Raw genomic sequence first — 16,223 nt, forward strand, 5'->3', positions numbered from 1 at the left:
CTCTCTCTCTCTCTCTCTCTCTCTCTCTCTCTCTCTCTCTCTCTCTCCATACCTGCAACCCTCCACCCTCACATACTATCCCCTCTCTGAGCAGAAAAAACTATCTTGTCAAGGAAACTATAGTGAATCACATTGTATCCCACAGTACATACATTTGTGTGTTTCTTTGCTTTCACATGTTCATCGAAAAAAGTTAGCCTAATACAAGAGGACTCTGGCTTCTGCTTCTCTATCAGTACTGGAACATCATTGGGACTCATATTTGATAACCTATTGTTGTCCTGTATCATAAAGATCCTGTAGTTTTTGATTTTTAGGACTTGCCCCACTATGCATTCCATTGAGTCATTGATGGGGTAGATGTTGTAGTGGAACAATTCAAAACCCTGGGTCTAGGCAAAGGTTATCTTATCTTGTCAGTTCTGCTGCCTCTTCCTCATGCCCGTTTTGTAAGCTCGTTAGGAATTTCCACAAACAGTGCTAGCTCTATCTTGCTGTCTAGGTAAGGTGCAGGGCCAACTCTTCCTAAGGATGTAGCTGGTGAAGGACCTGACCTGTTCTACCACTCTCATGACCCCAGGACTAGCTCTCCTTCTTCCCATAAATGGTGAGGTCTTGGGTTGTAGTGTGTGCATGGATCTGTTATGGTGTTGAATTTTGGGTCCCACCTCTGTCTCTCCATGTGTCTAGGGCCTCTCATGGAGACAGAGGTGTAGGAATTGTAGCTATGTTAACCCCACACTTGTGTCAAGCAGACATGGAGCCACAGGACTCCACTCAGGGTGCGGAGTATAGTCTGAAGTCTCTCAGGGAGCCAGAACTCTTGGGTTGGGAGTCTACATCCACCCATCAAATCAAGTACGCTGATCACCATTATTCAATTCTTAATTAACAACCAGTTTCCTTTTACAGACAGACTGTTGCTGGCTATCCCAGCTATGTAATTATTATATTTTTCTCCCTCAACCATCCTAAACAGATTTAAAGGATGACTTCCAGGGCCAAATTTCCTCAAACACCCTTGCTTTTCTCAAGTCATAACAGCAGACCACGATGTGGTTGCTCTCAAGTGGTTTCATGTTTAGAGACATCCCCCTGGTCGGGTTATCCTCCCCTCCTGTGATCACTCTACAGGTTATCCACACAAAATAAAAAGACAGCGCTGCTACCACAAACCCAGCAGAGACAACACCATCTCCTGGAACCTACCTGTGACAACAAACTGCCTTCCTCCAGACACCTCATCTGAAGACCCTTGAGACACTTGCTGAGATCCAGAGACTTATGCTGAGTCCTACAGAAGACAGACTTGGACCTTCCAGCTACAGATAAATTGTCTTGCCAAAGTCAAATGGCTACTGAACTTGGAGCAAGTTACATGTTAGAAAGAAAAACATAATGTCTATCTAGATTAATCAAATATTGTGTAAAACTGACATTATTACTTCCAAACTGTACAACTCATAGAACAATTAAATGGATCAATGATCCCTCATCTTCTCAACCACCACCCTTAACTTAATTATTGTCTGGTTTAATTGTGCTGCCCCTATAGCCTATGTAGTGTTTTCTTTTGATACTTCAGTCTCACCCAAAATTTCCACTACAAATGACACATTCACACCAGAGTCACCTCTCTCTTAAAAAAGAAAAAAGGGGAAATTGTAGGACCATGAAAGGACGGCATGGTTTCTGGTCAAGCGCCAGCTGAAAATTGCCAGAGACCCCACAGGTTTCCCTGAAAGCATGTATTTTGCCATGCTCCCAGACTCCAGGCTCCTGACACAAGGCTGAAGACCTCCATTGATCTGCTCCATTCAGGCATGGAGGACAATGCCCCCTAACCTCTCCACAAGTAGAGGGCATCACTACAGGCCACAGAGCCTCAAGACACATCTCCATAGTAATGAGATACCTAAAGGCCAGAGGGTATAGCCAATTGAATATTCCTTCCTAGACCCTCCTCCTTGCAAGAGGTATTTCACCTCCTGCCGGGGTATAGATTCATCCATTTTCTGCCATGACAATAAATATCTTAAGGCCATAGTTTATTTCTTTTCATTGGGACCTGCTATGTGGAACAGTGGAGAAGTTTTTCAACTACTAAGCTTCTGCCTAATCTCCCACAGATGACCTAAATTCTCAGCCACCCAAGCCAAGCCAGCTGTGACCCAGCCAATAAGGTCACCATGATCAGAACTCTCTATTTCCCTGGACTCAGCCAGAGCTTATCCTTTTTACTGTGGACTGATCTAGCCTATATGTCCCTACTTCTGCACTTTGGTCTAAGCCCTTCCGTGGCCTCCTAGCAGTGCCTGAGAGCCCAAGAGCCTAGGACTAACCAGTTCCCAGCCACCTTTTAGCCCAGGGACCCCTAAGAGCAACACCTGCAATGCCTCTAGGAGTCATGAGTACATGATAATCTTAATTATTCTAATTTTATATAGAGAGAAAAATAAAATCAAAAGATATAATATTACTTTTCTAGATAACATACTTTCTTCATTATGCTGTTTTTGAATTTTCAAATAAATTCTAAACTGAGGTTAATAACTTTTAAAACTCGTTCAGGAATATTACTTCTAGTACATTGATTTTTTTTGCAAGTTGGAGATGATATGCATTTAAATGTCATTTATGGTACTGGAGAGATTTCACAATGGTTAAAAACATTTGCTTGCTTGAAGTGTGTCTGGCTGAAACTTCTGACACAATGAAGATGACACATTGTGTCAGAAGGATAACTGAAAGCTGTTTTTAACTTTAGTTCCAGATGTTTCAGGACCATCTTCTGTCCTTTTATGGATGTATACATAATGATGCTACAAACTAGTAAGCGAAACAAATGTACATTTATTAAAAAATTTTTAATCTTATGAAAACAGATGTATTTTTTTATTGATTTGAGTGTCCTTTAGTATACAAGGGATATCTTGTTATCCACAAAGGATGTAGAGATCTTACTTTAATTACTTGCAATCATCTATGCTGAGATTTCTTTTTTATCAATTTGTATACTAATATTATTAGTAAGCATGTTATTTTATGTTTTTCATTGCTCACTTTTTACTACATTTATTGTACTTTTAACATACAAATGGGAAGAATAAACATTTTTTTGTCCTTTTCGTAATCTGAGCCACAAAACGCCCAACATTATGTCACTGGGTGTCATATTTGCCTGAGCTTTATAAACAGCACGTGGCAGTAACTATGCTTTCTTCTTTAAATATTTATGATGAATAGTTAATGACTCTCATAGAGTGATTTCTTAGACATGGTAAAGAAAATTACACAATTTTATTTTAATTGTTAGAAGGATGAACTCTATGAATCATTCATAATGTGAACTATTTTTAAAAATTGTATTCATGATTTGCTTGCTACTTTGCATAATGTTAAAATGTCCACTATCTTGTGAAATACATTCACCTAGATCAGGATGTCTCCCAGGAGGGAAACAATGGGGTAAAGGTAGAGAATCAGAGGGAGAAAAAGAATAAGAGGGACATGAGGAAGAGACAGTAAAATAAATTTTACTTTATTTCTTTCATGTATATCTCTGTCTCAATTTACATCCCAGTCAAAAAATGTTGTTAGAACCCACATTTTAAATAAACTAACAAAATTTCTTCATTGTGTCAGAAGTTATGCTGTGCACATATCTAAGGGAAGACATTATGTTCTCTGTTTACCATATGCACTTCCTAAGGTCCTTAATCATCACATCAAGAGTATCACACACAGCATGAACCTGCACTCCTTCCAATATTTTCATCTCATTGAATATTTGCTGTCTTATTTCCTTAGGTAATTTTTAATTTTTAAAGAAAGAATGATGTGGTAGTCATCATGATATACTTGTAAAAATCCAGTTCTTGTAAAAAAAAACCCTTCAGCTATTTCTAAAGCTATGAATCCTCAGATTCTGGATATTTCAGTGCACATATGGTGACTAGACACACAGAGATGAAATAGGCGATACAAAATCTCTATTTGTCTATTTAATTATTCTTATGCAAAGCAAAACAAACCATTGTTGCAAGGAGAATAGCCTGAGATTTTCTCTCCTATTTGCTCTACATTCTTAGCTTATTCAATCTTATGTCATTTAAGTACCCTGTTGTGACTTCTTAAATTCATTAAGGAAATTAATTTTTCTTCTGTGGGAGACAGACATTTAGAGTTTTCTGACTTTTGAGTCTGTTAATAACCAAGATCAATTAAATGCATCCTAACAATGATTTATTAAAAAAAAAACTTACTTTATCACACTTTGTAGTATGGAATTACCTTTAAATGTGATATATTTAAAAAACTAAGGGAACTTATTGAAGAAATCCTTCTCTGTTGCAACAGTATGACAGTAGTCACTGTTAAGTAACACAAGTAAAGATTACTGAAAGAGAATAAAAATGCTGAGTAGAATATGTAAAACAGGAGAATAATGTCTTATCTCCCTACCTGAAGGTGATGCTTGACAGTTCATAAATAAGGAAATGGTTGAGAAAGGTCATGACTGAAAGCCTGGGCAATTTGTTACAATAAAATTATTAGAATGATGAGAGCTCTGACCTCCACCACAGATGGGGATCAAAGATACTTGAAAAGTACAGATGTATACTCCAAAATAAGTATTATTTTCACAATTTCCAAGATTATAGTCTTGGGCAAAAGAAGATTAAGGGAGAAGATTTGGTAGAAGATATATAATTAGAACTTTCTGACATGTAACACCATAAGTATCCAAGGATAGTTAAATTCAAAAGAAAAAGGAAGAAATTACATTGGAAATGTTAGAAGAAATAAGAAGTGCTAGAGACATGAATCCAAAGAAAGGAGCACTGGGTGACTTTGCAGAGGACCTGACTTCAGTTCACAGCATGCACCTGTTTGTTCACAACCATTTATAAATCCAGTTCTAGAGAATCTGATGAGTTATTTTGACTTCCTGGGTACAGACATGCACATATTTTATCATAAATGCAAACAGAAACATTTTTCCCAGAAAAGAAAAGATTCCTTGAAAATGAAGAAAGCCAAATCAGAAGAAGGACCAGAAAAATTTCAGAGGAATGAAATATGAGTCCATGTTCCATCCTGCTGGTGTGTTGCTGGGCACAGTACCTGGGGAGGCAAGATACAGGGTGCTGGACTTTAGGGAAGTACCACAGCACTGCTCAGAGGGTAAGAGAATTTAGTCTAAGAGAGGGAAGGTTAAAGTTGGTTTTCCCTGGGTTCTCGGCCTCCAGTTGCTGCTGGAGAACAGCACAGAGAAGACAGGAAAGGATTTGCGAAAATCCTTGGGTCAGTGACAAGGCTAGAACTGGGGCCTTCCAAACTCCTAGACATCTAGGCATCACTGAGTCTTGAGAAGCTGGGAGTCAAGTCAGCCCTGTAGTCTGAGAAGATGTGTCTTGCTGAGAAGTTGGGGGAGGGGGCTACAGACTCAGAGATCCAACTTAGCTCATTGATGACTGTCCTTAGCTTTGTGACAGTTAATTGGAAGTGCAGAGAGGCCTTTTATGGGAGATTTAGGTTGTGGATCTGTAGACAAAAGCCTTTTCCATGTTCCTTATGGTGGTTCTTGATGAAAGAGACAGTTGTTGGTTCCAAAATGTTTATTAGTTGTTCTTCATAAAAAATGGATGCTTACCAACCTTTCAGGGTCGATCAGAGATTAAATACTTTTTTTCAGGGAGGAATGTTTGTGAAAGGAAGCTTATTGGCTAAACCCTCAGGGCCTCTATTTACTTCATTAGCATGGAGAACTCAGTTTTGGGCTAAGCTACATGACTGGCATGGAGAGTGTGGCATGTGTTCCAGATCAGGAATCTAGAATGGAGCAATCAGGAGCCTACCATCTCAGGTGTGTACTTGAGTTTCTGGTGTCCCAGACCTGCTCTACTTTACCAATTTTTCTGGCATGGTCCCTTGTCCCACAGTAAGGTAGCTGGTTTGTGCTTGTGCCATATTGCTCTGGCTCTTGTTCATTGTAGTCGGTAGTTCTCCAAGAATGCAGGTAGAGCTGGTGATACCTGATGGTTGCAGGCTTCTGGGATGGAGGAATTGGTGTGGACTGAAAGATGGAGCACTTTGATTTTAAGTCTTAACAGCTTCAAGTAATTGAAAATAGAAATCTAACAAATGTTTTGGTATATGTCTAATAAAAATTTTTAAATTACTTTCTTATTTGAAATTAATAAAGTTGCCCCTTCTAATCCCCCCCAAAGAAGAGACAAAAAAGCCATGCATCCACAGTTCCTGAGGATCCAGCTATAATACTCCTGTATACTGCTTTTATTATGCTTTGGTACGTGCCTTGAATTCCTGATCACTCAATTACTTTTAAAGTGTGTGTGTGTGGGGGGGGGGGGGTTGTCAAATGCTTCTTCTGCATCTAAAGAGGTGGTCACATGATTTTTTTCTTGCATTTGTTTATATAGTGAATTACATAAATGGGTTTTCATATATTGAACCAACTTTGCATCCCTGGGATGAAGCCTACTTGCTCATGGTGAATGATCGTTTGGACTTGTTCTTGGAATCAATATGCGTGAATTTTATTGAGCATTTTTGCTTTGAGATACATAAAAGAAATTGGTCTGAAGTTCTCTTTTTTTTTTTTGTTGAGTCCTTATGCAGTTTAGATATCAGAGTAATTGTGGCTTCATATAATTAATTAGGTAGTGTTTCTTCTGGTTTTATTTTAAAAAATAGTTTGTGGAGTGTTGGTATTACATGTTCTTTGAAATTCTGGTAGAATTCTGCACTAAAGCCATCTGGCCCTGGGCTGCTTTTGGTTGCAAGTTTTGAATGTCTTCTATTTCCTTAGGGGATATCAGCCTGTTTAGATAGTTTACCTGCTCTTGTTTTAACTCAGTATGTTGTGTTTGTCTAGAAAATCATCCAACTCATCTAGATTTTCCAGTTTTGTTTAGTATAGGCTTTTGTTGAAGGATCTGATGATTTTTTGAATTTTCCTAGTTTCTGTTGATATTATCTCCCTTTTCATTTCTGATTTTCTTAGTTTGCATACTGTCTCTGGGCCTTTTAAGTAGCTCTGCTAGAGGTTTGTTTACCTTGTAGATTTTCTCAAAGAACCAGCTCCTAGTTCTGTTGATTGTTTGTATTGTTCTCTTTGTTTCAATTTGGTTGATTTCCACACCAAATTTGATTATTTCTTGCAGTTTACTCCTCTTGAGTATGTTTGCTTCTTTTTCTTCTATAGTTCTTAGTTGTACAGTTAATTTGTTAGTGTAGGATCTCCCCAATTTCTTTTCCAGGGCACTTAGTGCTATGAATTTTCCTCTTAACACTGCTTTCATTGTGTCCCAGAACTCAAGAATTTCACCTCCAAAAACAAAAAATATCAAACAATCCAATCAAAAATGGGGTATAGAACTAAACAGGGAGTTCATAAAAAAGGAAATTTGAATGGCCAAGAAGCTCTTAAAGAAATTCACAAAGTCCTTAGTGACGAGAGAATTGCCAATCAAAATATCACTGAGAATCCACATCACATCAATCAAAATGGCTAAGATACAAAACTCAAGTTACAGCACATGTGGTAGAGAATATGTAGAAATAGGACCACTCATCCATTGTTGGTGGAATTTCAAGTTGTTACAACCACTCTGAAAATCACTCTGGAGGTTTCCCAAAATTTGGAAAGAGTTCTGACTAAAGACCAAGCTATACTTCTCTTAGTTATATACCTAAAAGATGCTCCACCAACCCACAGGGGCATGTATTCCACTATGTCCATGGCAACCTTATTTGTGATAGCCAGTAGCTATAAACAAGCCAGAAGTTCCACAATGGAAGAATGGATACAGAATATTTGGTTCATTTATACTATGGAGTACTATTCAACTATTAAGGGGGACATCATGATTTTGCAGGCAAATAACTGGAACTAGAAAATATCATCCTGAGAGAAGTAACTAAGATTCAAAGGGACATGCATGGTATGTATTCACTAATAAGTGGATATTAGTTAAAAAAATACATAATATCTAGGATACAATTCACAGAAATCAAGAAGGTTATCAAGCAGGAGGGCCCAATTGAGGATGTGTCAATTCTACTTGACAGGGAGAAGGAAACAATCATGGGGGTATGGGAAGAGGGAGGGAGGGACCTTGGGTGGGAGTGGGCACAGGGAGGGGAAAAGAGGAACATGACCGGGTATTGTGGGCAGACAGGAATGAAGCCCTTAGGGGCAGAAGAAAGAATGGAAACAGGCAACCTCAGAAGGTATGAGATGGTGGGACCCTTTAGTAAGTACCAGAGAGCTGGGAGGTGAGAGATGCTCAGGACTCAAAAGGAGGGATTTAAATCAAATGCCCAACAGTGGGGAGAGGTATCATGTAGAGTCCATCTCTAGTAGAAAGACAGGGCATCAAGTGGTGGGATAGAGTTGCCATCCCAAGTCAAAAACTCTGACCCAGTACTGTTCCTCAATGCAAGACCTGCAAGGAAAAAAATGGAGAAGAGGCTGAGGGAAAGGAGTTCTAGTGACAGGCCCAAAGTGGGATCCAGCTCAACAGGAGGATACAAGGCCTGACACCACTATTACTGATGCTATGGTGCACTTACAGGTAGGGGCTTAGCATGGATGCAGTTTGAGAGGCCCAATAAGGTGCTGAAAGTGTCAGTTACAGTTACTTACTTCCAACCAATGGACAGAAGCTGGTGACTTTTGTGGTTGAATTAGGGAAAGGCTGGAAGAAGTTGAGGAGGAGGTTGACCCCTAAGGAAGATCAGCAATCTCAACTAACCTGGACTCCCAAGATATCTCAGACACAGATTCTCCAACCAAGCAGCGTAAAATTGCTGATATCAATCCCCCAATACATTCATAGCAGAGCACTGCCTGTTCTAGTCCCAGTGAGAAAAGAAGCACATAACCTTTGAGAGACTTGATGCCCCAGAGGGTGGGGAAGTGTGGCAAGGTGGGGGGTGAGGGGATGTAGACATCGTCTTGCAGAAGGAAGAAGAGGAATCAGATGAGTAGTAGTTGGAGGGCTGTTCATAATAATATTCATGATGAAAAAGAATGTCGAATTTATACCTAAGACACAATTTACAGACCACATGAAGCTTAAGAAGAAGGAAGTCAAATGTGTGGATGCTTCTGTCCTTCTTAGAAAGTGGACTAAAATAATCATGGGAGCAAATACATAGACAAAGTATGGAGCCGAGACGTAAGGAAAGGCCATTCAAAGACTGGCACTTCTGGAGATCATCTCATATGAAGTCACCAAACACAGACACTATTGTCTATGCCAAGAAGTGCATGCTGATAGGAGCCTGATACAGCTGTCCCCTGAGAGGTTCTGCCAGAGTCTGATAAATACAGAGGGTATGCTCACAGATAACCATTGGAGTGTGTGGGGAAAATTTAAAAAGGCCACCACAGCTGCGCAAGCCCCAGAGGGGCTTCCACTGCCGTGGTGGGTCTCACATTAGGGAAGGAATCCTATGGTTCCAGCGGCCTGAGGGCCTTGGCAGCGGCAGGCCCCAGTAACACGAAGAAGTCCTTGGTTCCAAAAAGGTTTATTGTCATGGCGGATAATAGATAGATCTAGGCGTACCCCCCGAAACTCAGGGCAGTTCCGAGTTATATAGGGAGGGAGGAAGGGGGAGGATTGGGGGAGGATCTGGGGGAGGCATGCTTAATTTTCTCTGCCCTCTGGCCTTCATTAGTATGTAAATCCCTAGGGCCTGAGGCCTATAGCCTGGCCTATGTGACTCTATGGAGACTGTGACTGACTGCTTTTCAGGATCCTGGATGATGGGGGGGACCGAACTCTTGTCGGTTCTCACAGAATTTCACGCAGAATCTCGGTGTTCTAGGCACCTGCTCAACCATGACCCAGGATACCCTTACGCAGTCCCACAGGAGTGAGCATGGGGTACCCAATGGGTTCCCCAGTGGAAGAGTTAGAGAAACGACTGAATGAACAGAAGGAGTTTGTAACCCCATAGGAATAACAATAAAATCAATCAACCAAACCCTTCATAGCTCCCAGGGAGTAAACCACCAACCAGGGAGTAGACATTGACAAACCTAAGGCTCCACCTGCATATGCAGCAGAGTGTGGCCCTGATGGGCATCAACAGGAGGAGAGGCCCTTGGTCCTGTGAAGGCTTGATCCCCAGTGTAGGCAAATTCTAGGGTGGGGTGGCGGGAGTAGTGGGTAGAGGAACACCTTCATTGAAGCAGGAGAGGGGGGATGGGATGGGTTTTCAGGAGGGGAAAGCAGGAAAAGGGATAGCATTTGAAATGAAAATAAAGAAATTATCCAATAAAAAATGAAATAAAAAAGGATGTAGAATTTATCTGGTTTTGTTTCAAATGTGTAATGTCTGACACTTGATCAAATTTGAAGAATCTGACACTGAAGTACTTTATTTTAGACATATATTAATACAGTATAACTTTGGTAAAAATACATGGCAATAATTATCTCAATTGTATATGCACAATAATGCCTAAATCATGTGTAAATTTTAACTTTTTTGTAAAGTATATGTGACATCACTCCTAAGGTTTAATTGACTGAAAATGGAAAATAGAGATAAAGGTTTACAGAGGAAGACTCTAGGATAAACGTTATGGGAAATATGGGTGAGCCCTTAACCGACTGATAGCAGTTATTGACCACTTCCACTCCCAGCCTTCTGGGTGTAGAACAGACATACATTTCTTCTATTACGGAGAAAACTCAGTGTGAATAACATTCCTGGTTTCTCTGGTGCTTATCTGAGAGCACTGATACCCTCTACAACATAGAAGAGGTTTTTTAAAAATTTTTACAACCATAAGAAGCCTGTACAGCTCTTCTTTCTATACTGCAACACTATCAGGGGCCTTTGCATATTGCTCTCCAGGGAGGGCTCACCCTTCCTAATCTGAGATAAAAGCTCAGTTGTCATGTTGGAGTGACTGCTCAGTCTCCTCAGGCTGCCTCCTCAAAATGATGTTGCCAGTTAGGCTGTTGGTGCTGTTGTTCTGGATTCCAGGTGAGGACAGAGGGAACTGAGAAAGGAGAATGAGGAGGGAGTAAGAGCTGTGAATCCAATTGCTCATTAAAAATATTATATGGGAGAAGATGGGTCTTATCCTCCAGCATGGAGCTTCTGTGGTATATATTTGTTACAGGGAAGTTCTAGAAGGGAATATGTGCTATATAATGAAGATTATGACATGGGTGGATAGGATGGTCTAAGTTATGCCTAGAAGGACCTTGCAGCCTGTGTTTCACTTTTTTTGGTAAGAAGGAAATTTTAGGATATAAAAAAATTATATGTGAAAGTAAATATCACAGTTGAAATTAAAAATATTTCAAGGTTGTTCATGAAGTTTGTGCATAACTCTGTACTTCTCTCTCATTATTTCAGCTTCCAGAGGTGATGTTGTGATGACACAAACTCCAGTTTCCCTGCCTGTCAGCCTTGGAGATCAAGCCTCTATCTCTTGCAGGTCTAGTCAGAAACTTGTGGATAGTGATGGATATACTTATTTAGAATGGTACCTGCAGAAGCCAGGCCATTCTCCACAACTCCTCATCTATGAGATTTCCAAACAATTTTCTGGGGTTCCAGACAGGATCAGTGGCAGTGGGTCAGGCACAGATTTCACACTCAAGATCAGTAGAGTGGAACCTGAGGATTTGGGAGTTTATTACTGCTTCCAAGTTACACATCTTCCTCCCACAGTGATGCAGATCCTGACAAAAACATTCATGCTTGGGGTGTCCTAGTTGCCAGATGTTATTTATGTGTGAGAGAGATGTGCTGAGGAACTCCAGATTATTGGTTCTGCCCTAGGGCAAGTTCAGCTAGGCTACAGCTCACTGGTCATTAATTTTTGGCTTCATTGCCACAGTAATAACAATTTTGCACCTACCTCAGAGAATGGTAAACAGTTGCCATCCCAGAAGCCAGAAAAGAATGAGAAAATGGCTCAGGGAAAACCCATTTGGATCAATAGGCCTTGAGTGCTTTTTCACTCAATGTTACTCAGTAAAGCAGACGGGAAGCTAAGATATATTCCTTAGTTAAACTGTCTTCTTTAATATGTAATTACTTCATTCAACAAATTTTATACTTTTGACTTAAATTCATATATCCTATTGTATATCTATATCTATCTATCTGTATATGTATATATATGTATGTATTTACATAAATGCCCTACTTCCATTTGCTTTTCATGTAAAGTTTATTCAGTGACTCTGTAACTTTTATAACATGCTTTTACTGATGAAATGTTTCTTTTCTGACATATAAATGGTTTTTGGTATTCTATGCAGCTAGTCTAACTGTATTGCCTTCCATGTTTAATTTCAATTACATGCACAGTTGCATATGGCTAGCAATACATTTATGATAGTATCTTCTGCTTGTTTTGAATATTTTATTTCCTCTGTTAATATTCATTTGTGGTTTTGTTTTGTATTTATTGATAAAATTTTATTTTATTTCCTGACATATAATATTTTGGACAGGTGTTTTGAATAGAACTTATTTTATATTCTCTGGATTTGCAGTGACTGAGTGATAACATTTTACTTCATTAGATATGTTTCCTGTATGTTCACATTTTTATTCTTTCACTTAATATTGATTCACATACTGTCTAGGATTTTCATTAATTTCCATTTTATTTAATTTTTATTTCATAAAGAAATAATGATTTTTTTAAAAACACAATTATCAATTATCCTCTTCCCTGTCACACACCAAAGCTCTTTCTTTTCTTCTCTTTCTTCATTATTATTATTATGTTTTCCTTATTCACCTTACATCCCATTCACCGCCTCCATTAATAAAATAACCAACAAAAAAATTAAAAAAAAAGAAATTAAGCAATGCTTTTGCCTACATATTTTGAGGTGTAGTCTCTCCCTCATATAAGAAAACAAAACAAAATGTAAATAAGAACCCAATGACTTAAAGAAGAATGTACATTAAAAAACATTGACATTGCTACACAAAGAAATGTACTGTTAATAAACTATAGTAAGCCTTCCGGTCTGTGCCTGTGCCTGGAGTAGCCCTAAGGTGTCACCTCTGCACCAAGTCACCCCAAACCCAGAGGAGGCTGGACTCCTGGGAGCTCAACCCACTCCTGATTGTAGGGTGTTGAAGAAACATGATGTCCACCAGAGCAATGGGTGAGACATGCTGATGCCAGGACAAAAAATGATGCTGACCTGTGAGCTTGCTGAGTGTCCTGACAATGGAGACTGGAATCTGTATTGGACATATGTTCCTGACCCACCATTGTTTACCTATACCCCTGATGGGACAAGCTGCCTTTTCTCAAGCTTTTAGATCTTGTGCAAAAGATACTCAAAAAGAGAACTTTTAATTACACTTGTATTGTCCTTAAATGTGACCAGTTATTCAGAGTCAATCATGGACTGGTCCAGAAATCAATCCAATATTGGAAATAACAGCCCTTATTTGGAAACTCAGTTCTGGACAATTTCAGAGACATATATGGAAGTTAGCTGCAGTTATCTTTGATGTAGTTAGCAAGAGAAAAAGTTGAGGCAGGATTTGGGTTTCAAACAGGTGTTAGCACATGTGTAAAGGCTCTTTTAATTGTCAGGTTAAAATTACTTTTGTTTCTTCTATAGTATTTAATGTAAGTTTCATTGATTGCATACCTTTTAATTTTGTTTGTGTTTTGAAATCCAGAATGTCTGTTACAGATGTCTATCAGTCAGCTTTTGTTTTAGTGTCCTTAGTATCACAGAACCTTGGTATTCTAAAAATACCCTGCAAGTACTGGCAGAAATGAATCAGGCTTTAAGCAGAACCAAGAGGGTAGTGGGCTTGATTATTGCTGGTATAACAGCTTTAATTATGTGAGAGTAAAAAATAAAAACAACTTGGCAAGGACCGCCAGACGGCTTGCTGACCTTGCTGAGAATAGCCATAATAAAAATATCAAGCCCCTCTAGGGACAAGGTGACCAAAAATGTAGAAGCAACCAATGACATGTCTTGACCAGTCTAAACATGCCCAAGTGAGTAATGGGCCACCTGGTGTTTATCCTAGAAGGTCTGAGCTTTCATGGTCAAAAATAGTGGGTCATCCAGCCCGCCTAAATGATTGCTTACACAAAAATGCTGATGTTTGAAATACCCAATTATATGTAACCACGCCAGAATTTCCCGCTTTTCCCTTCCCCCTTGTGCCTCCCCCTATAAAAGTTCTAAACTTCCTGGGGTCTTCATCGATTCTCTCCCCTGCGTGGGATGAGTTTAGATCTGAGGGCCCTTGTTAGTAAACTTCCTTTTGCCATTTGCACCAAGTCAGTCTCTCATGTCTCCTTGGGTGCGAGCTGATCAGGACTTGAGTTGGGAGTCCTCTTCGGGGGTCCTTACAATTACATCAGTTGCCAGCACCACTGCTTCTGCAATTGCTTTGACACAAGAAGTTAAGACAGCTACTTTTGTTAATTATTTATCAAAAAAATATTACTATTGTGTTGAATATACAAGAGGATTTTGATAGGCATTTGAAAGAACAGATTGATGCTCTTAATCCTATTCAAAAATTGGAAGGGGTTTGAGAATTAAGGGTAAGAAGCTATCTTGAGTGTCATGCCTATACCATTAGATTAATGTTAGTTCTAAAATTTACAGTGGTAGTCACTATAATTAGGAAGAATTTGAAAGACCCTTGCAGTGTATTTGGCATAATTCTAACACACCTCTTTGTGTTCTAACTTTACATAGTGAGCTTATGAATTTCAAGAATGCTGCTCTGCTGAGTCTTGATTCGGTAGATACTGCTGATAAAACTACTCATGACCTGAGGTCAGTATTTATATTTTGGTTAAGCTTCAAGATTGGCATATATGGGTATCCCTTTTTGTCTTGGGAATACTTTTAGTCCTGCCCGTCATGTTAAAACTTGTCTTTGACAACATCAACATGTTGGCAGCCAAAGTACATGGCTTGAACCTGAAAATGGACCCCCCAAACATAGTTATTAATTTAACAGGCTGGCAAGCCAAGGATGTGTAATATACTGCACAGAGCCTTACCAACCTAAGACATAATTGCTTTGGTTTTGATAATGCATATTCCATGATGGGTAAGGAAGGCATTCTTGTCATAATGACCTAAAACAGGCTTAGTCTTGTTAATGAAATCAAAAATGGGGAAAGATATGAAACCTTTGGGACTGCTTGGCAAGAAGCTGATATTGGCCAAGGACAAGGAAATGGGCTGCTTGGTAGGAATAAAAACTGGCCAAGGACGAGGAAGTAGGCTCCAGGCAGGAATCTGACTTTAGTCTAGAACAAACAAATAATTTCAGGGAGGAATCTAATTCTTAGGCCAGAAAAAAAAAGTAATTCAGGCAGGAATCTAAATTTTGTGGTAGAACAAGGAAATAGACTTCAGACCAAAAATGACTTTGGGTGAAGACAAGACATTTTGGTCATCCTGATAAGCCCTTAGAAACAGTGATCATGAGAGTGTTCATAGAATTTTGTTTATTGCCTTGCTTTTTTTTTGACTATTTATGTCTTTTGTCTTGCTTGTTTCTTGACTGTTTGCATCTACTGTATTGATAGTCCTTCAATCTAGAAGTGACCTGAATACTTGCATGTAATTAAAATGGTATAAAAGTAAAAGGGACGAGGAGGGATGGGATAGGGGATTCTACAGAAGGATAATGGTGAAAGGGTGTGACATCTGAAAAGTAAAAATTAAAATATCCATAAAAAATAAACTATAGTAGGTTTCATTTTTATATCTGACATTAAAGCTCCCAAATATTTCCCTATGTATCTGCTAAAGATAATTGGATATATATGTTCATGTATAATCTGATGTAAAAATATTCATAGTACCTTGTAAATTTCTCAAGCTAAAAATTAAAGTACATGTATTGTAGAATAAATATTATCATGACTAGAAAATCCAGCAATACAGACATTTTATTTATTTACTCACAGAACCTGAATTAACCTTTAAAAATCAACTATACTGAGAAAATTAAGACACTGAAGAACTCTTCTTGTATAGTTTCATTAAATTGAGCTTTGAAAAGTGAAAAAATACATTGGAGAGAAAGTAAATAAAAAAGATGAGACAGCATTCAATGTTGAGGTTAATATTTAAGTTGGCAGCACCCAATCAAGTTTGTTCTTATGGTGCCACCATGTTCCTGACTAGGCAAGGCCTGAG

The 16,223-nt window shown here is 39.0% G+C and overlaps 1 gene segment (V, D, J or C); it reads left to right on the forward strand.

Annotated features, from left to right (window-relative positions):
- The first annotated feature begins 10,967 nt into the window (after window positions 1-10,967).
- On the forward strand, window positions 10,968-11,771 carry LOC114636419. The segment is given in 2 exon segments: window positions 10,968-11,031; window positions 11,410-11,771. Coding segments are annotated over 2 exon segments (408 nt in total).
- Window positions 11,772-16,223: the final 4,452 nt, after the last annotated feature.

Source organism: Grammomys surdaster, unplaced genomic scaffold (assembly GCF_004785775.1).
Source record: "Grammomys surdaster isolate TR1022 unplaced genomic scaffold, NIH_TR_1.0 123970, whole genome shotgun sequence".
Lineage (NCBI taxonomy): Eukaryota > Metazoa > Chordata > Mammalia > Rodentia > Muridae > Grammomys > Grammomys surdaster.